Below are 27,536 nucleotides of genomic sequence, written 5' to 3'. Positions count from 1 at the left end.
GGAAAACAGCATTATGATATTTCTATGATGTTGTTGGAATACACTTGAGGTATAAAGTTGTTAATTACTAACTGCCACATCATAATTATGTTGGTAATTACCTGTATACCAAACTCCATTCAAAGATACATCGAAATGGTGTTACCTTTTCGTTTTAAAGGAACTGATTTAGTAGTTTGGTCTACTTATCAAATAACACAAATGAAACCAAACGAAGAAATGATACAACGATGAACAATAAACGGTGTTTATGTTTCCTTAGAGTTTCACATCTCATGTAGATATTAGACTGCTACGAAAATCGTTTGCAGCCCAGGGGAATGTTCAGTCTTTTTCACGGTTTTGCTTATTCGGCGTTCTTTCTTTTGTGATGTGTGAATACCTTGCAACTCCGGCCCATAACGACGAGACAAACATGAGAGTCTATCATTTCCTAAAATTTTGTACAAGGGAATCACTGCAAAAGGTGATGGATAACATGAAGAAATATGGTACAGCCTTTGTGCAGGTCAGCGATCGCTGAAGCAGCAGCATATTCAGCGAGCCCTGATGTTGGTGAAAAGAAAATCATCTGAAAATACCGTTTAGCGACGCCGCGTGTTCGAGCGCTTTCCTTCGCAGTGACGCGATGCTCGTGCCCCTCCACATATCGCCTGCGTCGGACACACCACATGAGAGGTCAGACGAGCTGTCGCTCACGGGTAGGTTCGGCGGGGACGGACTTGACAAGCCGCTGGACATGCTACCCGTGGTCATGCCCCCTAGCGAAGGTTGGTACATGGACGTCATCGCCCCATTCGTACCCATGGACAAGGTGTTGGCAAGGCCGGTGGCCTGACCCATGGTGCAGTTGACGCCCTGCTGCTGTATGGACTGGCCGAGACCTTGTCGCGGGAGGGTCGGAGGGAGGGTGAGTGCCGAGCCCGGACCCCCACCCATCTGCGTCTGCATGTGGGATGGCATGTGTGACGTCATGTGTGGGGACATGTGCGTGGTCATCCCCGACATGGCTGGCCACCCTCTGGTATCGTTGCCGTGAAAATTGCAGAATGAGTCGTTCATCGGGGAGGGGAATTGCGAGAGGCCGTGCGAAGGGAGAAGAGCCCCTGGGGTTCGGAACACGTTCGTCGTCTTCTTACGCTTCTTCCACTTCGCTCGTCGGTTTTGAAACCAAACCTGCAATATGATGGAGGAAAATAGAAATGAGTATGATTAATCACCTAGCTTACTAAGAAAGGCGATGATATTCACAATGTATCTGACTTTTCAACTTTGTATATTCTCGAATTTTTTTCTTGCCCTGTTCAATTAACACACTCAATTCACACAACTCAATTTGATGTTTTCATACTCTTTTAGTATACTGAATATTCGGCTTGCGATCCAGTGGGAATTTTCGACGTCGACTCTCATTGTGCGCCATGTGTTAATGACATTAAACATTACTTCCCTAAGGCATCGTCCTTGGAAAAGGAAACCACATCCCGTTTCTGCATGTACAAAAATAGTCACCTCTCCTTTTCTAGGAATCATCAAGAATACTTTCTGAATTCAATACGTTTTTTGAATAAAGACGGAAGTCCACATTTGTCTCTGTGTATCAAAATTTGTCTACGAAATCTTTTCGTGAAACATCTACATTTACAATAACATCATACTACTCGTAGTTTACTATTAATTGATACCATATAAGAAATACTTCTTGTGCACTCTCCCCACCATTGAGCTTATAAATTGCGCTCTGCCATGGAAACTACGGTACTGCAGATACCACGTATAAAAAAAAAAAAAAAAAACACAAAAAAAAACTAAGGCTGGTGAGCGTAGTTTCCATTTTATGGGCCAAAGGCATGGGATACCTTGCCAAGGGAACTTCGCCTATCACCCTCACTTTCAATATCTAAAAAGAATTTGAAAAAGTCTTTATTTTCCCTTGACTTTGAATTTGGATGTAAATCCACTTGATCATCTTTTTGGAAATGGGCTATAGAAAAATGCAGTTTATATTCGAGTGTGATCAAATTCACACCAGTTTATTCAAAAGTTGCAAGGATCAGGATATTTCACTTTGGCGTTTGCTAACCTCATTGCAAAGAGTGTTAATCAGATTACAAACTATGCTGATGAAAGTCTGATAATTTTGTCATGTTCTGCCAAAAAAGGAAAAAAATGCAAGTGAAATGTGCCTCCGTGAGAAAAAGTCATATTGCTATGAGAGAAGGGTACTAAAATTTTAAGAAATTGTCAATCTCCCACTTCGATCATTTTGAATATCTGTTTTAGTTTTTACTGGTTTGTTGTTCAAGTCTTATCTAATTCAGCATCAAAATCACATCATGCAAATATAATTGCGTGTTTAGTAAATTCGGAATATAAACTCATATGGTGGTCTCCATTTTTTTTTGGGGGGGGGGGAGGAGGGGGAGGGGTTTTATCTGGACATAGGAATTGTACTTTTTAAGTATAACCTCCAATTGTGCATGCATTACATAAAGATCGGGAGTATGCCATAACGACAAAACAATAGGATGTTGCATCGAGTAAAGACTACATGGCGGGCTAACTCTCGAATTGGAAATTGTAAATGCCTTGTGATCTCTTCACAACACAATGATGTCAGTACAAACCAGAGCGGAAATAGGGTGAGGAAGAGAGAGAAGCCAGTAGATTATCATTTTCAAGGTTATAGTTGTTTTTTTTTTTAATGAAATCACATGTTTGTGCGGTGGGATGATATGATGACTAAACAAGAACGGGTGACATATAAGGTTAACTGGGTGGTGGGTGTCGGCCATTTCATTTTCCGGATTTGATCACAGTCCTTAAACAAGTTGGTGTTTCATAATCAAGTAGTTCATACTATGTCTCTTTTTTGACAAAGAGAAAAATGTGGAAAAAATACAAAAACGGGTTTTCTTAGGGACTACTTAGTGACTTCACATCTGATGTAGACATGTTAGTAATCATCAAAGGCTCAAATAAACACCCTCACAGGGAGATTGTGTAACGCTCATTCCCACGAGAATGAAATATTACAATATGGAGACTATCCGGTGAACGTCTGCCATTAAAATTATTTGCAGTGGCTGAGGCGGTTTTCAAGCCTTTCTCTCTCCATCTCTCTCCCTCTCTCTTTCTCTCATCTTGTATTCCTCGTCGCCGGCCGTGATATACATCGGTGGGCGTAAATATCATTGTGACATGCACATTTACGAATCAAATTGGAGCAGGAGAACTAGGCGCTAATGCATTGTTTATGTCTTAATGCTACTGGTATTTGTGTCCGAAAGACGTGTACGGCGTAAACTATCGCCAGGCTCTCTATCGCGCCGCCCGGCCAGCCGTGCGCCTACCATATTGAATCGTTTACCATATTCGGCCCGCGGTAATGGCGTTGACAAGAGACGACGTATACACAAACCGCGAGGAAGAGACCAATTCCTCTGATGCTGTCCGTGCCGCACTTGAGGTTCAAATTCTCTTTTTATTACGCTTATACCACAATGACTTCAGAGACAGAAAGCACGAGAGATGAAAGAACGAACTACCGACACAATGTTCTTACGACTGGGAGATAGGCGTAGTTTTAGTTAACGAAAAATCGTGTAAAGTCAGCTGTATAGATTCTTTAAAATGGTGTGCTGAAGGCCAGAATAAATAGGAATATACTTATGATGTTGACCTGGCAATGAAAAGCTCAGTCTTCAAACTAATTTTATTTCATAAGAGTCTATACTATAAGCAAAGGAAGTGCAAGATACACTCTTTATTGTCAAAGCCATTCTGCAATCCTTGTAGCAGTAAGAAATATAATTGGATACCACATTTTGGCTTGTTTATACTCGTTATTTTACAGTTCTTATATACCAAGCTATCTGAAACTGCATATTTTCTCGGTGATCATTTCAGTTTCTGGCATATCTATTCCAGTGTACATGAATTCTCTAAAATTAGAGTTTGACCAGCTGTCGCTCGCAAATAACGTGTACAATTCTTAATAAAAACGAACACTCTCAGCGGTAAATTGTACGCGAGACGTTTCCGAATTTCAGTGAAATTGTCATTTCTAGGCTGTCTGGGCGGACCATCACATTTTGTGAATTAAAAAATAAGATAGAAGAAAACTCAAACTTGAGAGCTGTGTTGAAGGGGGCGGGGCTTTACAAAAAGAAGAGAGTAGTATTCTAAAGTTGCAATCTAGATCGACATCACCATCTACTATGTGACTATAGGAAAGTGATCTCGATCCGACGATGGAGAAATTGAACTTCTTCCTTGCCTTTTTCTCAAAACAAAATTCGTCACATTTATAGGGCTTATAATAATACTCCCCGGTGATTTTCCCTTGTTCACGTTAAAGTAATGTTAATGTCATTTCAGACAATTAAAAAAAAAAAATGTATATGTTCAGTGAAGTAAACACAGAGTTAGATGGTCCGCAAACCAAATGTTTTGGGTGAAAGGGAAAGCCGAATGGTTGCACAGGTCAGATCGTCCAAGAGAGGGGAAATGAAAATGTTCACATTAGTTTTGAATTCGATCGTAATGATAAAGACAGAAATAGCGAAATGTTTCTTAAAACATAAAGGAACGCAACATGATAAAGATACAATATGAAAACTATGGTTAGTTAGGAATTGCACTTTGTATGCAAATTTATTTTTAACTAAGTTTGCAGTGTTTTCTGCAGAGATAATGAAATTGTTTCTATCTCTATTCAAATATCCAGTATTACATTTTACTTACTTTACCTTAAAATAGTTAAGTACCTTCTATATATTTTAATGTTAATTGCCTTAATATTGTTTGCAACTGTGTATCATTCTGTTATTCAGAAAAGCTATGTTTTAAACATTAATGTCTTCAGTTTGAGTGATGTCTATACGAGACAAAATGATTTTTTTGGGGAATAAATATGAATATGAGATTCTTCCTTCTTCATTTTTCATATTTCACATGACAGAATCATTGATTTCTCTCGTAGCTCTATCATTTACACCATTGACGATTACGCGCGTATGTCTACCGTTTTTTTTTTTCTCAAACCGCAAAGACGACGAAAAAAAAAGTTGGTCCTTCCTCCTTCCTTTTTTTTTTTCAAGTCAGAAATCTAGGTTTCACTAAGAGAAATAAACATGCATTATAGTCGGTACATGATGACGGTGTCTAGCTTTTATAGCCCCCTGCCATCTCGGGCACTAATGGAACCCGTCCATCACTGAGCGGTCCGCTGGGCGGCAAATGTCCCAGCGCGTGTCACGTCAGTCTTCGTAACATTAGCCTTCCGCGAGTGGCCCTGAGCGGCCCGCCTCCGCCACTCCTATGGCTTGTGCCTCGCTCGTGAGCTTGCTAAAACGAGGATGCGTCTCCATCGCATATTCTCATTAAACAACAACAAACAAAACAAAACAAAACAAAACCACCGGGAGAATCTCTCTTTTTCTTCATTTAAAGAAAGAATGAATTGACATACCATAGACGGGCTAGAAATCATTTACCCTAAAGCCAAGTGACCTTCACCCTGTTATTTTTTGTTTTCGTCGCAGTATTTTATTTTTTAATTGATAGAAATTAGATATTTACCATCATCACTGCATTTATTTCGCACAATTACCATTTTGCTTATCAGAAGCTACTTTCGTGAGTGAATTTTTAATGGATACACTGAAATGACGCCATCGTACCTGCAGTTTTTTTAAACACACCTCCAACACACTGTCCAAGATTGCTTTTATGGCAGCTATCCACACAAAATGTTTGACTGTGTATCTGTATAGTGATTCCTACTCACGTCTCGCCAAGATATGAACGTCCTAAGTGATTTAATTTGCGCTGTTTCTTCAAGGTCCTTATTCTTGGTGTTTTATGATCGACTTCGACGTTTCCTCCGTGACTGATTGACAAAAAGTGTCTATCCACGCTATATTCATGATATTGGGGAATGCGTAAACATTGCTTGGAAATTTTGGCGTGTGCTTAAAACGAAAACATTGAAGGAGAGGTTTTTTTTTTGCGAAGCTTTAAAATCTTATTCATTCTAGATCCGACTATCAATGAAGCAGGCGAAAAAATCTGAGTATGAACAGACATAAATGCCCTGGAGTAGCATCTTTATCATTGTAATGCATTGTCTTTATCCTCTATGCGTTTTCCTTCTCAAATATCCTGTGTATATCCGTTTATCTTGCTCCTTTCTTCTCTCAAGTTTGTCTCTATGTCAGCGTCTTGAGTTCTTTTTTTCTCTCTTTTGGTAAACCATTTTCTTTGAGTATCGCATCTCTCCTGTCTCCTGTGACAGCATTCTAGGAGGGTTAAGCGACGATTTATCCGGGGTCCAGTGTCAATCTTGTCCCTCCCGGGAGGAGAGCGAGGAGACACCCTACACCCTGTCGATCGACCGAGGGGAAAAGTGAAACAGCACTCCGGACCAGGCTAAACACTATTAATCACGTGTTGTTGTTTCTAAGGCGAAGTATCTCGGGGATAAAGGAGGGTTATAAATCTCCGCAGCCAGGAAGGCCCGGCCGAAACTCCAGCACGACGCGCGCTAAGTGAGTGTTAATGGAGTAACGATCAGCTTCGGAAAAACATTGCACGTCTCTAGCGACCCGCCGAAGAAAAGCGAGACACACGTATACATTGAAAACTGAAGGAGAGAGAGGAAAGAGCTTACAACAAGAGCAGGAAGAAAGGAAGGAGGACTCGTGGAGGTGTACAGCTGATGAGGAGCATCGCCTTGGGGGTGCTACGTCCCCCCCCCCCCCTTCGTAAGCGATCTTAAACGACCCTAGCCAAAAGGGAAAAAAGTATAAAAGAAATCGGAAAGAGAGAAATGAGAAAAGCTCACGAGATAAGAAGTGATAATTTCCAGAGCAGGATAATGATTTTCTAAGAGGATCTTGCAGGATTCAAGTAGATGCAAGGATAAGGATGGAGGGGGGGGGGGGGGGGGTGGGGGTGGTAACTGAATCTGGTTTTCGCTGGGGTTCTTAGTAAGAGTGTAAACTATTAGTAGTTCTATTAGTAGTTCTAAAATAACGTCTCTTTCGGAGGAGGGAACAGGTTAGTTCATTCTAGTCAAAGGAGACCAGGAAATTTTGTCTGAAAAAACTGTACTGCTCTTTACCACAGGTTTGGATAATTTTTGCAATGATTTTCTGTAGTGAGTTAGTACATGATTCTTACCATTTTTCTTATTAGTAACCTACGAGTATTAAAGATAACACCTTCATAGACATTTCTTTTGCATACACTGCACGAAAGGAAAACTCGCAGTGCGCACCGGAACGATAGGGCTTAAGGACAGCGGCGCGTATTAAAGAAGACTCGCAATAGGGGTTTTCTGTCCGGATGCCAACACCAGTGACACCATAAAATATATTATTATTGAGTAGGTTAGCTAACTTTTTTGAGGATACTGAATTGTTCAATTATCATAATCGATGAAAATAGTTTGCGTGAGTCTGCTAAACCGCTCTCATTCTTATCTTAGTGGTTTATGAGTTTGAGACTATAATATAGATTTTCCTTCACGCATGGCCGAAAACTCTCATACACATCTTGCAAGACCTATAGTAATAAGCACCTGTAAAATACACGACAAAGTAAAACAAATCACAATGATCTCTAGCTGCCTAGTTTTCTTCACGCCGTGGAGCGAATCATTCATTCACGCTTTATTCTCTTGAGATTTGGATCTGCTTCTTAGCCATTACATGGGGCTTGTCAGTTTTCATCATACTTTCTTTGAGGTTTGCTTGCATGTTTGTGTGCGTGTTTGTGTGTTTGTTTGTCAATCTGTTGTCATTTGTTGTTGTTTTTCTCCCCCCAATGATTGCCTACATTTTGTTTCAAGTGTCTTAGATATCAATACAATGCAACATTAATTGCATTTGTGTCAACTGGAATAAGCATGATCAAATAATCACAAGTAGTTCTTGACTTGATGATTTCTCAAAGTTAACTTCTATTATCAGCAAAAAAGTTGCAGTTCTCATCATCCCATTAAAACGATTTTACTACCCCCCCCACCCAAAAAAAAAAATATATATATATATACATATATATATATATATATATATATATATATATATATATATACACGAGTTAACGCGTGTTCGGCTAGGGCGTTTCATAGTCGCGATCTATAGTCAATAACCACAACAAATGAAACCGCAAATCAATGTTTTTCATTTTCGGAATATTAGCTAACCTCTTTTTTCCCCTTCACTGAACCGATTCGAGATAATATGGCTTTAGATCAAAATGTTGTTACATTCATTATGCATTCCTGGCGGGCTTTATTGCAGCGATCCCCCGTTTTGCGAAGATCGATGACATTTTGGGAGGCTTCCATCAGCACCAAATCGATTTCTGAGATTCATGAATAAATCATCGCAAGAGCGCGCAGAAAGACATGGCTATTCACTGCTTCCTTAGTTAGTCCTATCGATTTAACCCATGGTGGTTATCGATCAACAACAATAACAATAGCCAGTTTTGTGTCCTGATTAAACACACATTATGAAGTCGTTTAGTCTCCATTAAACACGTAATATAATATGAACCTATTTTCTCCATCTTCATTGTCGATCTTCTGTACGTGCTGTCTGGGGAAAGTTCATCAATAGTTTACTTTAATAGTGTCACTTTACTTGAAAGGAGGAGAAGGGCGAGGTTAAGCAAAACATGTAATTCGAAAACAGAACGCCTGACAAAAGACACACTTGAATACAATATACTAGTAACTTAGGGAAGACTGACTTGTGCGTGATTGACAGCGATAATTCGGTTAATTGTTCAAACAGTATGAATTGGGTTTGGTGACCAGAAATATCTTCTTCTTCTTCTTTTTTTTTTTCGTAAATACATTGTGTATTGCAACTGGGGGGCCCCCAATCTACATGTCAAGCTTCGCTTTTCAGTGGGTCCCCCATTTCCATCCTCTGATTGACTTATCATTATAATGCTTTTTTGGATGAGCCCCTTTTTGAAGTATAACGTATTCTTTTTTTCCATTGACTACTTTCACCTACACTGTGCACTCATGTTATCGATTATGTTACGATGGCGAAAAATAAAGAATGAAAAAAAAAATACATGTATTTATCTTGGCCTGTATCAGTTGACAATGACGGTTTAAATGCATTTGTTCGGATATCAAATAAAAAGCATCAGAATATCAGCCAATTTATTATGGACTTTGATATAATATATGGTTAAAGAAAAAGCGATTTCCAATTTTGCTAACAGTAATGAGAAGAAAAATCACAAACTTCTCAAGATATTTTTTCTGCAAAGGAGCAAAAAAAAAAAAAAAACTAAAAAAAAAAGATATTACGAAAATATTGTATAAAAGAAATCAAACTTAGCTATAATGATATATCTTATTATTTGCGGGAGATATTTTTCTCTTCAGCTTTCGTCAGATGGACGACAAAACGATTTAGAATCAGTGTGCAAGAACAGACTGTCGATAAGTTGTTTCTCCAAAGAGGTGATGTCCTGCTTTTCTGCTGAGTTCTAACCGACCAACAGGGTCGCACTGCGTCCCAATTTTACGGGAGTAGCGGGAAAAATATGGCTGAAATATGATAGTGGAGTGAGATATAGTATATGGTTTTCCATTCTTTTTAACCATGATTGTGAATGGCCGACGCTTGACGCTTTGTACTGACACGCCGTACTCGCGGGTCGTGTATAAAGGTGAGCCCCCTGCGGTGTATCCTTTATATGTTTTTGTTTGTTGTTTTCTTAGTCAGCATTTCGATGTTTAGGAAGAAATATTTTTTCCCTGTGTGTAGTATACCTGTGGGTACGTGCATAGTACGTGAAGATTTGAATCTTGTGCAAATGGCTGAGTTTGACGTTATCTTTCTCATGGTACTCGAGTAAATCAAGCGCCAACCAAAAATCAAATCTTATCAAATTTGCTTGATAACTATTCTAATATTTGTAAAGTGCATATTAGTGAATTACTTGAATTACTTGAAAGAGTAAAAAAAAGTCTATGTTATAATTTTGTAATGATAGAGTGAGATCCTGCAATGATATTCATAGTGAGGAGATTTCAAGGCTGCTATGTATAAAACCTTAACTTAGGGACATGCCATTACTTTTCAACAGGAAATTCTCAGACAAGAGATGATACATAAATTAATATTTAGAAAAAGTAATGCATTTGGCAGTATTCACCTTTAATATTCATTTGTCACATAATTGTATACAGTGGCATTTAAGCAACTTCTACACTGATAAACAGGATTAATATTTAGATGGAGAATTTATACTTGATTGGAATTGACGTCGCATGACGAATTTCAAGAAACGTTGGTTACTTGTTCTTGCAAAATTAATTAATTGATTACTGAACACCTTCCAAATCTGTATTTCATCAATAATGAAAAAACTTTGAAAGTTGATCATATTCACACTTTTCAGACTACCGTTTTCAAGCAAAAACGCACATTTAATCGTCTTCCTATAGGTCATTAATACCCGGCGCGTTGACTATTTCGTCCGATCTCGAAATCCTCCAGAGAATCATCATAGCCCAAAACTCAATGAACATGACTGTTAAAACATTATAGGCCAGAAGTCTGGAATTCTTTGCCACAAAATCCAAAACAGTGTACATCGTGATATATCTTTAAAAGAGATCTAAAAAAAATCCTCATATCCCAATATGTTTCCGACACATAAATAAACTCATAGCATACCATGCTGGTGCCCACTTACTTTACACAATGATTTAAACAATAGTATTGATAAAGAATAAAGAACAGACTGTTTCCCCACATCACACTCACATTATACACAGTCATACTTCTACAGATTAATATCATCACAGTACAACAAACCTCACCTTACCTCTCACCGTCTGTACTACTATTCGCTCAGTGAGTGGCTACATAGATTTCTAACGTACTTTATGATAGTTTATTTCATAGAAGCAGCATTATACCTGAGGCCATCTTCTTATCCAAACTCTCCTTATGAAGATGGTCCGTTGCATTTTCAATTATTTTGTCAAAAATTATTCGAAGCATTTCCTCTAGTAGAGTACCTTCAAAATGGTATTGCCTCATATGAATTATCTTTACTTTGTGCGTTTTCCTAAAATGTTACTACCAATGTATATTGCTGCATACAATTCATTACACCTACCCACAATGGAGTGCAAAAATACAACTCAATTGAACTAAACTGAACTGGAAATAATGGTCACGTGACGTCAACGACAACACGCAAAGGCTACAGCCATGTCGTTGAAATATGTGAACGGTTTGTATAAAACGTATAACAAAAATGGTTTTAAATGTAGAGATGTAGTGCATACGTTAAGTTTTAAATATATTTAAGTATAATTTTTATATTCTCTACTTAACATGAGGTTGACATTCATAGGGACAATGACCCTCGTAGAGAAAAATACAATATTCAGGTTAAAATGTATTTCATCATGTCCTGCATTTCGCCATCTACAAATGATTTATACTAGATAAACATTGATTCGTATTTACTTTAAATGGTTAAGTCCGCATGGACGGTGTTATTTTTTTTTTTAGTCAGATAGTTTATTTAAGTATGATTTAAAAAAATTAACGTTCTTGCATAATATGCAAATAAGAAATGAGAACTGAAATGTTACACAACAGGAATAGTTATCACCTTCACAATTACTTAATCATATTTCCGAAACAAAATTACTCAGATTCATAAAAACCAGCCTGATATTTACTAAACAATCACTATTATGGTCACGATAAATACACCAGTAAAACAAAGTCAAAAGGCCATAAAACCCCTCCACCATTATGCATCCCCGCTTTGACGGACGAAGTAAATATAATCTGAGAAATATTGTGCACTCTCGCTTTTGTCTGCATCTCAGTGCACTGTGTACACATCATACTTTCCAAACAATCCTCGTGACACTGTATATGCAATTGTCTTCTGTCGTAAAGCCCATGGCATCGTCAGCTTTTGTGCGCACTTCCAGTGGGTGGTTTGGGCGATGTTTGCCCAGAGATTCTCCCGCGATCAATATTGATGAAGAATGAAACAAGAAGAAACCTATCATATGCAATATAGTCCTCACAGATTTACCTTCTTACATTGATTTATGAAATACGTGTCACATACGCTATTTGGTGTAGCTTCTGTGTGTACGAATGAAAGTGTGAGCCCGGGCGCAATATCAAACCGAAGATGTACACGCAGTGACGTATTATACGTCTTCCACTTTTCTCCGTTTCCCATATTGCGGGATGATGGAAGCACATATGACAGGTTAATTTGAATCTGGAGCTCCCATCCAGCAGGCTCTCCCCACCCCCCTTTCCCCACCTCCTCCTCTCTTTCATATCTTATTCGAAGGTTTATGGAATTCGTGAGAATTGAATACAAGGGCTATTGCGGAAGTTTTTTCTTCACCCATCTATTATGTGTCAAGCCTATAACTTACTATCTTCTTTCCTTCAAAACCCACTAGTATTATTTTGTTTCAAAATGATTAACCTCTGATTTCTCTAAAAATATAAGCCTAATGGTGTTCATCAGACTTCTCCCATTAGATTTGTATTTGTGTTTGAAATACAATCATCATGTGAAAAAAGACGCGTGATATCAGGAAAGGATGATCCGGGGTTTGACACTGACACTATTGGTCTTGATTCTCCCTTTTGTTGTTGTTGTTGTTGTTGTTGTTGCTGTTGTTGTTAACATACTTCTAATATATACATTCAATAGGGAGAAGCTGTGCCAAAGGGAACAATGTAAGCGGTTCAGTATGGAAAGACAAGATATAATAAAACTTGGAGAAGGCATATAATGACATGCATTTAACTTAGCAATTTGCAGTAGTTTCCACTCATGCCATTTCATGGCAGTTACTATGGCAGGACTTGGACAAGAGCCAATATAAGAATATTAATACTTTCTCGCTATTTCAGTACTACGTATCACAATAATTGCAATTTACTTTAAACGTAGCAACGGTCACTGTGATGTTGATTATGCGATACGTACCTTTTAAGCCCTGAATGATATCATATGTATTTCAAGCGTATAAATAAAGAATTAAGGTTAAATATTAAAAGCTTTATAAACATTATGATCATGAATATTCATCTCTTTATCACCATTATCATTACGTGTCAGCATCCCACATCTAAAGAAAGAGCAATAACTTTATCTCGAAACATGTCGAAGAAATCTGATAACCTCTCAGGTCTTGAAGAATGTGATTTAGTGTGGATAGGAATTAAGTGCATTATGACGTGTCTGTTACCTTAAGAAACGTTAAACATGAGAAACAATTCGGAGGTTGTATTAGAGTAACATGAGCTAAGCACTTACCATGAGATTCACATAGAATAGCTAATCGTATTATCGTAATCATAAGTTTCTTTACATTTGCCAAGTCTCACTAACGTTTGCCACAATCTATGTTTTCCTAATTGTTTGCAACTTCAGATGACATAACGTTATATGTGTCTTTTTCTGGCGTTCTCTGTTCATTGCGAAATATCAGACCTGAAAATTTTGTTTTCGGGCAGAGACTTGATTTGATAATATACAGTGAATGTAAGCATTATCATCGTGCTTGTTCCGTGGAGAGAATAACAATGTTAACCTTTAACTAAACAATCATCCTGCAAACATTCTTGTGATATTTAGAAACGGGCGAAAAAGTAGTGGATTGAAAATAATCGGAAAAATATCCAATAAAATGACAAGAGCGCAAGTCCTCATGCATTGACGTATTACAATATACACCAAACCACGCGCACCTTGAATTAAAAAGGGAAGGGAAAACGTTGGGGGAGGGCTTTTTTTTTTCTCCTTCTACCTCGACTTTTTCTTTTAGCTTTGCCGAGTCCATTCAAAACAAAACAAAAACAGCCTTGGTCCATCAATCTGGGATGATGAAAAGTGACAGGGTAAGAGATTGTCGTACTCCGAAAATGCGCGCGTGTTTCACCCTAGCCTGGCCTGAAAAAACCGCGGCGTGGAGGGTATGGACATGATAGCCGGAATATACAATCTGCCATGCATGTATTCATGAAATTACTCGGGACATGCTAGTTACACGTAGATCTTAAACATGGCTGCTTGTCCAGACACAATGTCTTCCGATTTCATCGGTGACAAGTCCTTGATGCTATGCATTCATCGGGTCAGTTTAACACATTATTACCTAGCTGTCAGATAATGAATTGGGGGTGACATTTTTTCTGAATTTTATAAGCCAATTTTTTCGTAACTCTGAATGGAATTCTTTTTCCCTATAGGGTTGGTGGAGTATCACAATAAATCATATCGCCAAGACGATGCATACATTTTGTTATCAAGAGTGATTTCTCTTCCAATACTGGAAATCGTCCAAATCTATTAAAGTCTTACTACTTATTTCAGACATAATCATCATTCATTTTAATGTTCACGTCACAGACCCTGTGAAGGCTCGTAAGAAACACAGTAAATCTGTCTAGCGTTAATACGCACTGTATAGTGAGATGAATATTAGTTATGCCTTTTAGAATATTACTTTTCTTTCAGTGACATGTATCTTTGACATTATACTTTTTTTGTAATGAGAATCATTGGCCTGCTGCAGCGGCGCAAACTGGCACAGATATGTATAAGACTGGAGTAGTTTACAGGCAATTCATGCGACGAGGTTGTTTTGTTCTTCTAATTTCTATGAACAGGTAAAGTACAATTTCGCACTGTTCTTCTTTAACATAGTACTGCGGTCCGGCGCATGGAAACAGCGAACAAAACATGCAATTTTAATTTGAGTCGTGAACAAGCTTGGGTTCCACCGTTAAGTAATGTAAATATTTCGGCTCATCCATCTTGCCTCCTACGACGGAGGGAAACGACATGGAGAAATAAAGGAAGGTAAGCTACATGAGAGCCACGTCGACCAAAAAGAGGCGCGCAGAGAAACCGAAAAAAAAAAGTAAACCGAGAAAAAGACAGAGAAATGGGTGGCTAGAAAAGAGGGGGGATGGGACGGTGAAAGAGAGATAATGCCATGGTCCGTGCTTCTGTGACGAATACAAAGATCGCGTTGATCAAATCCAATCTTTAATTTGTGACATGCAACCGACGAGATTTTTTTCTCTCTCTCTCAGCACAGAGCGTTCGCGTGAATGCCATCGAAATGCAGACAACGTCACACACATAAGACACACACGAAAGCCAAATATCACCGTCAATTTTAGCATGATAAAAGAGCGCCTAATTGTGCATCCGAAATTTCATTAAAATCACATTAAATTCCGTAATCAAAATGGACTTCATGTACCACAGTGCTTTTTGCCATCTATCAAGCTTTCCTGCCCCACTCTCTTCCCCTCTCTCTGCCTCTATCTCACTAGTTTCAATCTCGCCCCGGTCTTCGGTACTTTTTTCCCCCGCTTCGTATCTGGTAGCGCCTCTAGGCCGCAGCCTTTTTAATCGAGGTTGAAGTTATTATAGATGCTTTCCCTGCCCGTTATTTCGTACCGAGCTCCCCCTCCCTTCAGCTCCCCCTAGCTTAAGCCCCTAGCCCCGGGAATAATAGAAAACGCAAATTATATCAAACATGCGCCGACAAATGCAAAACTAATTCGAAACCATTCACGTTTAAATTTGTGATCCAATGTTACAATTATTCAATACTTTGGAGCCCCTTTGGGTGATTTTATTGGTATTACATTGGAAGTTAATAAATTCGGAAAATTGGGCATTATACGAATAGGGATTGAGCTTCTGTCCCAATGCTTTAACATATGTAAATAATCCAGGACAGATTTTGCTCTGCTCCGTTGTCTTTATGCTGATGCTGGAGAAAACAAAATAAATCCGATATGGTTTCTTTACAAAAGAAAAAAAAAAATCACAGCGAGTAATATTTGAAAATCGTATAATCACTCCTCTCCGTAAATGATTAAAATGAGTCTGCCGGAAATACACATGCCCTACAGAGCGACGTTACCTATCATGCCTATCTTGGCTTAGCTGTTAATGTGCACAAAGTAGGCAGGGCGAACTCAAGTGACTTTTTCACAAATCTGTGACACAAGAATAATATTCAGCGTGTGATAATGATGAATGTTTTCATGTGGGAGTCTTCCATCAGGCTGTACAAGTAATATGGGCAAAGATTTTTGGGCTGTTCTTGTATGGTGACGGAATCTGAATTACAGAATAAAATTTAATGTTATGTTCTTTTCTATTGTCCTAGAATTCATTAATTTCAATACCGGCACGAAAAATTCTGTATTCCATGATTTCTGCACTCGCATTTCATTTCCGATCATGTAGTTTCGTCACTGGCAGTCTTTCTTCTTCTTTTTTCTTTGATTCATCACTTTTAATGTTTGTTTCAAATGTTTGTTTTTATTGTCATATGTATTCATTAACATTTTTTATAAACCTCATGGAACAAGAATGGTATCATTAGGACAAGGTTGATAACGGACGATGAAGCCATTATGTTCTTTTTGTGCGGAATTCAATGACAAATACAAATGAAATAGAATCCAAAGTTATGCTTGAGTCGTGTGGGCGAGCCATGATATTCCATACTCAGTCAAGTAATCCAACTTTATGCCACTTCACTTCGTTTATGTTAGACCTCCTAAAACCGTCTCCTTTGGGGAGTAGTAATTTAATGAATTATATTGTTCTCTCGACATGCATACATGTATTCTGCCCGTTCGGTCCAGTACTGAATAAACTGTTAATGACCGGGAGAGACTTAATCTTAATGACAGAAGGCAATCCAGCGCGTACACGTGGTCATGTTGAAGAAAATAATGAAAAATTAAAATGACAGAACTTATGTATCTCAATTGATTATGATTCTTTTTTTTTTCTTACGAGGACTCCCGCTTTCCTTTCATTGTCTTTCTCTTCCACCCTCATTTCTGTCTCTCTAACCCCCGATTAGTATCCCTGTCTTTCTTCTCCTTCTCCCTTCCTCCCGGTTCCATAATATCCTGGTTAAATATGATGTGTTTATAATGAAAATGCTTTTTCTTATTTTATAATTTTGTATCCGTATTGTGTATGTATCATATTTTATTGTAACATCGTGCAATTCAGTCACCGACTGCAATACGATTGAAATAAAACCATTATTGAATTGAATTGAATTGAACTGAATTAAATAGTTTTGATGGAGAGGCAAAATAACTGAAACTGTAAGGATATTAGACGAACATTAATTTCTTTAAGACGTTTTCGTTTGGTATTGTGACTGATGTCATATACTAATGGTTTCTTTTTATACGGATAGAACATGCTCGTGTTCAAGCAATGTAAATTGCTTCCTTGGATTTTCTGTCAAATTCCACGGCCTTCGAAACTCTCCGAAAGAAATCCCGATTCGGTTCAACTCCCACTTTGTTCCAAGAGTTATACACAAAGTTCAAGAACACTTTGAAAGATCATATTACTCTCCGTGCCGAGTTTCTCCTCTTCCATCTATAACTATTATTATGTTTTCGGAGCGCGTCATCAAGAATAAGGAATGTTAACGTAGAGGTGTTGACATAAATCAATGGAGTTCAGGCTTTGAAAGACAATGCAAAGGAGACTATCATGTCGTTAAAAACCACTGTCTGTGGAGAGAGCAAATACGTATGTGTATGTGCAGATTTGTATATATGTTTTCAGATCTAACTCAGATTTCATACATTAATGCATTTATCAAAAGCGTCGAACATTATGTCAATGTTTTGCAACGAAATATTTTCACTATATCAAAGGCATCACTGGCTTATGTGATACTGTACATAGATATACATTTATATGTTTATACATTTGTATTCATACATATTTTTATATTTCACATTGTGTATATATATATATATATATTATATATTCATATAAGCATCATAAATAGGTGTGGGTGTGCAAATTTTTAGTTTCTATAATCGCACAACCTTATTTAGGCTGGTCGCGACGAAAGTATTTGATTACTAAAAATGACTGGCATCAATTTGATTTTTATCGCCATGACTGTATCACTGATAGTAATGAAACTGTAAAGGGGAAGAAATCAATTTCCCCGAAACATTCATAGAAAAGAGACACATCGTGTCAAAATGTTTTATTATTCCTTAAGCATACATCATTTGTGTTTTGAAAGTAAACACTATGACAACAGGTAAGTGATATAAATTAACCTTTATACAAAGATACGATACAGGTAAAGGCTAGTTGATGCCGTCAATGTTTACGTGCCAATCATGCACTTCATATAATTTTAAGATTATGGAACATTAAATTTCGGCTTAACTATCATAATTCGACACCCACCAAACAGTCACAAAATACAACACAATGAACCCTCACATTGATGAGTTCTTGTTACTGTCAAACACTCTTACTATAATACCCCTTCTCTCAGTCGCATATACATGCAGACAAAGCAGACTAAAAAAGAAAATGTTGCACTTAGGCTAGCAAATAAATTTTGAGAATGTGGACATTGCAATAGAACATTTCTTTCTTGTTTTCTCTTTGGAAAAGATGTCCTTTGGCAGATTACATTTTGAAGCACTTAATCTAATTATAGTAGAATATTGATAACACGTGTAATTGATGATAATTGATATTATTTTATATAGCGCCTTTTCTGTACAGACTCGAAGCGCTTTAACAATTTTAACGAAATACAAGAATCACCAATATTCACTAAACAAAACAAAAGAGATAAAGAACAAGAATAATTGTGTATACCTGTTATGCAATGGGCTACTATGCAAGGCGATACTACGGGAAGACACGCATACACGCCACCCTATGATGCTGCGAATTGGGGAACCCACGACAGTGACGTTATAATGGGGAGATGTTACTGATATGGGCGAAATTCTAATGGGTTGAACTAATTTGAATGCTGCGTGCTTCGAACGTAGCAGTCGTTTTAATTAAGCACAAATTAATTTCCGGTTTATCTCTTAATATTATGTGCGCACCAAGTCCGCCATTTTAGCTGTGGGCAGACGATTCTATTGTTATCTCGCGCTCAGTCCCTCAAAATGTCGTCCCTAAGCATACGGCCAGGCAAATAGACCTGCGAAATGTATCTGTGCATCAATTGATTTAAATGGTACTCTACCTGTAATGTCTCTTTTTAATTTCTGAGAGAAGTGTTTGATAGAATCGTGTAGGACATTACATGGTGTAGCATCATGTCTTCATTACTTTACGCATTAGTTTCTTTCATTGTTCGTTGTACAATCATGCTCGGAGAAAGCATAAGAACGTCCTTTACAGAAAGAACCCTTTGTAATGTATAAATTCTTCTTGCTTCTATAATTCATTCTAAGTTTTAGCTGTCTCATAATCAGCATTCTCATCGCATTACAGAATAGTATGGAATTATGCATGTTTAGCTTAATAATGATGAGGTATTTAGATTTTAACTGAAGAAATACTTTGTTGTTTTTGTTGGGGGATGATGAGGTGCTAAATGTTTTATAATGCCGAAACATTCATGATATGTTGATGAGTGAGAAAAGTGGCCATTGTTCAAAGTTGTTATCTACATTGCAGTTTATATAACCTGCACACAAACTGACTTTCAACACGGTGAGCACTGTAAGAATTCATCATTTATTGCAGAAAGACAAGCATAAATCCTGAATGCATCGAGAATTGTTAGCGCTGCTACATGTAGCCTTCCGTGAAGACAATTCAACAAGCTATCTTTGTTTGTTATCATCATTACTATGGACACTTTTATATTCCCGCTTGAGTTTACACTTTCCTGACAAACAACACGACGGAAATATACGGGGGAGGGGAATAAACACAAGAAAGAAGAAACAGACCGAATGTAAAGGCAAGACGGGAGAAGGGCATATAGTAGGTGCAATCGGAAACTTTAAAAGCTGCGAGTCACTGAACAGCCTGATTACTGCTGCAAACACATCGCGGCTGAGTACCCCGGGGATCTTGGGGGCTGGAGAGCCAACGAGCTGAGCCGAAAGAAATTGAGCGTGTAGTTGGGCCAGATTTTCTGCTCCAGCGCGCATGCCACCTGCTCGCTGTTGCACAGAACACCACATCTCTACGTATCAGAAAACCGCGCAAAACAGCCTACGCGTGGAAATGGAAAATGACATAAATCCACCGATATGTGTCGCCACTTAGCGCGAAAATTGTCCCGTGAGCAAGCGCCATGATGTGCTTCAAGTGATGAGTAATGAATTTATGACGGTCATCATCCAATTTCTTTGGTATGTTACTCTTTCTTTTCGGACACAACTACTACTGCCGATTTCGTGTATAATACAGATATGTTACGACATCTACCACCTCACTTCCCTGTAATGGTTCTTTCAAAACAATTTCCTTTTTCTATTTATGATTTTGAACGTAGAATCGAATTAAATTGTAGGATAAAAGACAAGTAATTGCGTATTCCTTATATGAGTATGCGTAATATTCCATGTCATTATGCCTTATCTATCCATGATTTATCTTTTGTCTGTAAACGCTTTTGTCATAATTAAAAAAAAAAAAGTGATCGAATAGCCTCATGTCGAAAGGAATCACGTCCCTAATGTTTTGGTATGACAAGATTAAAGAGCAATAATTTTTACGTGAAATATTCAGCATGACATATTTTGAATGATAGGAAATAAGAAGTAAATCCGTTCATTCGGCAAATCTTGCGAAAGGGGATACCTTTCATTCACCCCCCCCCCCAAAAAAAAAAGAGAGAAAATAAATAAAAAAGTCCTTCAAACAGGAAAAGAAATAATTGAGTTAGAGGGGGAATGTGAAAGGAAAAGGTATGTATAAAGGTGTCTGCAAGGTAATATTCCACTCTAATGAAATATTATATAGTGACAGGGAGTTAAAAATACAATGCTCACCTGTACTCGTGATTCTGTTAGCCCCACCCTCATGGCGATCTCTTCTCTCATGAAAATGTCCGGATAATGCGTCTTTGCGAAGTTCCTTTCGAGTTCGTTGAGCTGTGCAGGCGTGAAACGAGTACGATGTCGCTTCTGCTTGGCCGGTTTGTCGTCATCGTTACCGCCGCCGCTCGACGCCACCGAGTGCCCGGTCCCGTCCCCGACCAATCCGTTGCCATTTGTGCCGCCGCCGCCTCCTCCTCCACCGCCAACCCCAGCATTCTGGCTCTCGCTGCCTCCTCCGGCTGCCGTCACTGGAGGCGTGGAGCCGTCAGGTGCTCCGCTCGTTCCGTACGAGACTTTTTCGCCATGCTGATTGATCAGCGTACCGTCGTCATCTAAATGCCAAAATTATTCAGAAACGAAATGAGTCTTCTCTCTTCGTATGCGTCTAGATTATTTAATTTGAATATCATTAAGTAGTTAGTACGAAGCAAATCTTACAACAGCAATACATATAACTACATTCGACTTGTTGAAGATGAAATACGGTGAGAATGAATATGATAAAGATGATAGTACACCAACATGGCGTGCTGTTAACTAGATTTGGAGAGCACCAATGAGACATTAAGGGATATAATTTACTTTATGATATGTGTTTATAATAGTGTTAATAATGCAAGGTAACTGAAATGGACACGTAGAGATTAGAAAGGTTTGCTACATTAATTTTGTCTCAGATATATTGCTTCATGGTGAGCAAAGGGTCTTTCATAAATGGTTGACTCATCATGCATCCCTCTACGTGATTGGTGGCAGCATTGTATTACTAAACATGCACAGTAGATACTTTCTTTGAATACTGAGATCTTCCATAAGAGAATTTAAAAGGGACTCAAAAGTGAGATATTTTTGCCATGATGGTGACAGTGCGATGTTGGATTATTGATTTCCTTTCATTTTCCTAATTATTCGTTTGACACCAGTGAGACTCATGGCTAGCGATATCTCTGTTTTCAACTTTTCACTTTGGAGGAAAGTACGAAAGACAAAAGAAAGCGTAACCTTGAAAAAAAAAATGTCTTGAACATAGGTAAGAAAATAAAAAAAAAAAAAATAAACAGCATAAACCAGCAGGCAGGCAAAATTTATGTGAATGAACTCAGTAACTTCCTTGTAACGGATACGGTCCAGCGTCTGGTTTAAAAATCTAAATGAAATAAAATGATTCTGTCTACAAGTATTTAGATAAAGAATGAACGGCTTACGTTTATCAATCTGTTTTTGTTTCCATCTATTAATGTTGTTAATCTTACATTGCCCATGAGAATATTGGTAGCAACGCGTCCCTGGAAATATCACTTGATTAGGCTTCTTTTGTCTATTAACTTTCATTTCTTGTCTTTTTTTAAACACAATCAATCCCTTGGCCTCTCTGTTTACCAATCTCTTCTTCTTTCATACGGACGAACACTGATTTAAATCGAGTGTTTGTCTTGTAATTTGTGACTCGGTGAACAAACGGCAAACGACTCTTGCGATAAGTTGTATCAGTAGCGATTTTCATTAGAACTATTAGCGTGATCTCCCAGGCGGGGACTAATTGATGATCAATTTATGGGTGGCGTGCGGAAGGCGCTCCTTCCAGATCCATTACCACCAAACATTTCTTACAACATGCCGCTGTTTGACAATCCCGTAAGCCTTAAAAACAATAAGTGTATTTACATCTTAGGTAGATGGAACGGATAACCGAAGAATAGTTATACTCCTTTCAACAAACAGACAAAAATGGAATAGATAACCATTTTGTTAGTTCCTAATTAAGTGTAGTTTGTCCGGTACAATGAATTGTTATGAAAGCGACTCTTCATCCACATCATTATGGTTTTCCATGTGTGACATATTATTGTAAGAAAGATCACTCACTATGATTATATAATAGATGTACTGTAATAGCAAAAGAAGGCATTTGATTTTTCTATGTCGCCATAAGAAGACCAATTACAATAATTAGGATTAAACAACAACAGCAAAACAAACTCTGACACATTAGGCATGGCTATGAAAGTATGTTCCCACTTTCATTAAGACCCCAGCCAAAATTGTGATTTCTTTACCATTAGGCCCTCAACACTACAATACATTACTTCTGCAATCTGAAACTTGTGGACGATAACAATTGCTCCTCCAAAATTTTTACCTGTCGCAGGTTCATCGGTCTATTGACTAAGACTTCACACAGGCTTTAAATACACGAATTTTGACGAGAAATTTTCAAGTCTTTTCCGAAAGAGTGCCAATATAGAATGTACGCAGCCACGACATTTTGATATGATTTAGTCTTGCAGAACAGGATCTCATGGCACGCAATACAATTTAACAGCAAAATAATTCACATGGTAGATGTCACGTGTCAAGTCACTATGTGCCATATTTTCATGTCTTTCTTTTCTTTTGGGATTAATGAATAGGTCTACGTCATTTTCTAGACTTGGCAACAATTAATTTGATTTGAATCAGAATCAGGTCTCTCTTTTCTATAATAAGTATGGTTAATATCAATTGAATAAAATTCTACAACTTTCATTGCAGTATGTACCAATTTGGAATTATGAGAGCAATAGTGACAGTGTCGCATGGTAATGAGTCTTTAACAGTGACAGACGTAATATCTAAGATCGTTATCGCTTTCAACAGACGTAGTATCTTCTCGAAACTGGACAACTGTACGTATGACTGTGTTCAACTCAGGGTCTGTAAACACCTGCCCGGATATAAGTGGTCGAGACCCGCACGAAACGGAACCATATTACTTTAACCTCCAGATCTATTCAGATAATATCAATCGGATTATGCTAATTCAGAGGGACTGTATTGCGTAATTAATGCGCAAACCATTTATATCATGAAGAGATATAAGATCATATTGTCGCATGGATGAAAAAGAATTAGTATAAATCAATCAAGAGTAGCAGAAGAATTCCATTATTGTTTCTATTTTAGATCCCCGTTTCATGTTTTTACATAATCATCCTACGTGATAATATTATGTAATGATTACAGAATGCCTCAAGGCAATAAGATCAAGTAGTGGAGATCTTAAACCTTCTAAGAAGCATCCAAGAAGAAAGCGTGTTTTCAGTGTAATGTTGGGATTACCGTGTATATGTTTCAAGGATTATGTTTGGTAGTTAATGGTTGAGAAACAAATGAATATTCAATCATTTTGATTAAAGGCGAATGGGCAAACCTTGATATAGTACATAGGGCTTAAAATTAATGTAATAAAAGAGTTTGAATCCCTGCTTGGTGTAAACTTTCTGTTTTAACTGGCCTGGCGCCGACAAAGAACGGTCCTCCTGCTTGTTCTTATTCACTAGGTATGAGCAAATTACTTTATGATACAACCTATCAAAAGTAAACAACAAGCAACAGTGTCTACTATTTCGTTGTGGCTAAGTAGAATTGGGGCTAATCATAATCTTTGATATTTACCAAATGATGACGCGTGATGGTAATAATCTAACGTATTCAACAGATTGATTTGAGTCTGATTTAATAACGACTGTCAATCTATGGTTTTCGTGTCATGGTGGTCATGATAAACAACCTGCCCGAGGGTGCACATTATTGATGGACAGTTTTATACCTGGGAGAGTTTGGTCCTCCCATAGGTGTTTGCTTAGATCAGGTTGAAAAAAAAAACCCACCCAAGAATAAACCTGAAATTCAAATCATAATCTAAACGCAATTCACTAAATGCCAGTGCTGTTTTCATGAAAAGTTCTGCGCGACACTTTTCATAACGTCACTCGGAGACAACTTAGTGTTATCCATACAAATAAGCATTGGTGATTCCTCATGACACAGCCATGCAGCCATACTTTGTTAACCCGATTTTCTTTGTCTAAGTCGTCAACTATGCCTATCGGAATGATAAGGGTTAACGTCTGGTTTGTCTCAACCAGAGCGAACTACTCCCGTCTTACATCATGCTGAGTCACCAATACAAGGCGTATGGTAGTCACTTGTGAAAGCAGCTTGATCGAGCCCACATTCCTTGAGATATTGGACGATAATGATTTAAAACCGTCACAGTTCCCAGTTAACAAATCATGCGTCCACTCCCTTTCTATAATGTTGTAGCAGGCGCATATTGCCAGTCAACACAATAGATCAATATAGTGCGGTAGCGATCTGTTGACCTGTATACGTGTTTCGGCAACAACAAACACGGCAACCAATTAAAAAAAGTAAGCGGATAAGATTCGACGCGTTTCTGCAATACCACAAGCCGGCCAGAAGCAAAGTAAAACAAGGAAAAAACAAAGCAGATATAGGGTACTTCTCAGCTCAAAGATAATTTAAAGATGATATAGCGAATTCGTGCACGTGCACCACTGACTGACATCCTGTATGTTGTTTCTTTTTTTTTTTTTTGCAAGACACGATTGTCTTTAAAAATAAACGTTAGCATGGTTGGTGTAAAGTCTCTTTCAATGTAAGATGATTTTAGCGTCTTTATCCCTGGCAGTAGGTGCAGATTCCCATCAAGAATATAATCTAGAAAGAACAGCTAAGGAAGTAAGGAAATCAATAAGTGGAGTTCTGCAAACAAAATTCGAAATAGATTTTCTTGAGGCGCCACTAAAAAATGTCCCTTCTCATTGATAGGTGGCACAGGGCAAGGTAAGCAGTCCCGATATCCAAAGCGCGTTTAGTGCTGTTTTGTGTCGTTGTATGGATACAATAACCGAGTGCCCCTTGCTGCTACTGCTATTTGATTTGATAGTTCCTAAGAATTAATTAGATATCAATAAACATCATAATGAAGGTAAATGCAATGGTAGTAATAGACATATATAGTAAGTGTATCGCAGTTATATACTGTTATCATAAAAGTGGTGGATGATAGTAATGTTGAATACCATAAAGAATATAGATGAGGGAAGTATAAAATAACATGGTCTCTTTATCCAGAGTAGCCCCTTCAGTGTTACCACTGGTGTTGTTAAACAATAGCAATAAGAATGGCGATGTTAAATGACAAACAGAGCATATTTATTTAAGGGCATCATTCCACTCATAAACGACTGGAAGTTGTGTATTCCGGTTACACTTCACGCATGGGGAAGGCCAATGGAGCGCCCACATCACCACTATGATCACTGATGGCGTTAGTAATGACGGTTGTGGGTGCACGTGTCTGTTACAATAACTCATTGTTCACAACGCGCCTCTCGTGTTCCGTTCTCTAGGTACACGCCTGTCTACATAAGGCATACCATTTTATTTTATAAACACATACGTTTCTTTTCGTTATAGTAGACGCTGAATTCACAAATACTTATGACGTGTCACTGTAGTCTCGTGCATCTTTTTATTCCACACATTGGTCATTGTGTCATTATCTTCTATCTGCATTATCTGCACTAAATGAAGAAAAACAAAATCAACGCAAAGGGTGCCTATAGCTGCGTGACAGCAGAAAAACAATGAGCTTTATAGGAATGAAGTATAGTACAAACATTTATCGAGATCAAATACTCCATGTTTCCACGCAGATGTACATCATCAAATTATGATTTGCCAGTAAGTTAACCATGTCTGCCGGGGCCTGACGCACTCAACTTCTCCTCAACATGGTAGTCAAGACTGTGAGTTTTTTTTTTTTCACTGCTTCTGTCTTGCTCAAAGACCATTTCGAAGCCTCACAATTCCATAAGTCTCTCTTTCTCATTTGTTTTCCCCTAAACATATTTTCTTAATCTGTTACTCGAGACAGCTTCTTCAATCATCAAGTCAAGTCTTTCGTCCACCCCCCCCCCCACCCTCCTCTCCAGATCTTGCTGAGAGCTTAAGGTGCATCGTGACAAATAGTGACTTCCACCGCCCGATTATTTCTGTGGCTCTGCAGTGAAATGATGGGCTTCCGTGACTCGCAGATAACATGAAGATTAGCTTAGTCGACCTTTTATACATAGTCAAAAGTGCCTCATGGTTTGATTTACAAGCATAATGTACATCAGATATTAGTTCTTATGGAAACAGCAAAGGACCCCACAAAAATATCTAAAATGTTATGATTAGCAGTATCCAGCCCTCATATCGAGACTTTTCAAAGTACCTCCAGTGCAAAACAAGAGCAGCCACGTTTCAGTCAAATTTCTCCAAGTATCAAAGTGAGTGTCAAATAGATTCACGTTGGTGATGCATCAATCAACATCAGTAGACAATACATAACAAATGTAAATTGTAAAACACACACACAAACAAACAAACTGCGAATAACTATCAATGTCAAGATAATCTTGATAACTGTTCAACACTGTTTTCTTTCTTTTTTATTTATGCCCACATTTACAAACAATTACATTATGTGTCATTCATCAGTACAGAATATATAAAATTCATACTTAACGATGGTATTCAATAACGAGAAATTGACACGGCCCTAGACATCAAGTATTGTGTCTACTCACTTCTGACTGCTGATGTCGCAAGCATCTTGTTGGTATTTTCCAATCCTCCATTGACAAGTAGAGCCTCGGTGGAGAGCTCCATGGAGGGAACGTGGGCCAGCGTCCGCTCCATCCTGTCAAAGATGCCCGTAGACAAGTCCTGGTGGGGATGATGGCCGGGCGGAACCTGGTACCTCGA

General features: G+C 38.2%; 1 protein-coding gene across 1 annotated transcript; it reads right to left on the bottom strand.

Annotated features, from left to right (window-relative positions):
- Window positions 1–567: 567 nt before the first annotated feature.
- LOC140230790 (homeobox protein orthopedia) lies at window positions 568–27,470 on the bottom strand. Its single transcript, XM_072310930.1, has 3 exons — window positions 27,359–27,470; window positions 20,889–21,268; window positions 568–1,176 (listed from the first exon to the last, which is right to left on the bottom strand). Exons 1-3 carry the CDS (start codon window positions 27,468–27,470, stop codon window positions 568–570), a joined length of 1,101 nt encoding a protein of 366 aa, XP_072167031.1.
- Window positions 27,471–27,536: the final 66 nt, after the last annotated feature.

Source organism: Diadema setosum, chromosome 7, assembly GCF_964275005.1.
Source record: "Diadema setosum chromosome 7, eeDiaSeto1, whole genome shotgun sequence".
NCBI lineage: Eukaryota > Metazoa > Echinodermata > Echinoidea > Diadematoida > Diadematidae > Diadema > Diadema setosum.
The sequence above is the reverse complement of the archived record's forward strand: the minus strand, read 5'-3'. Positions and strand labels throughout refer to the sequence as shown.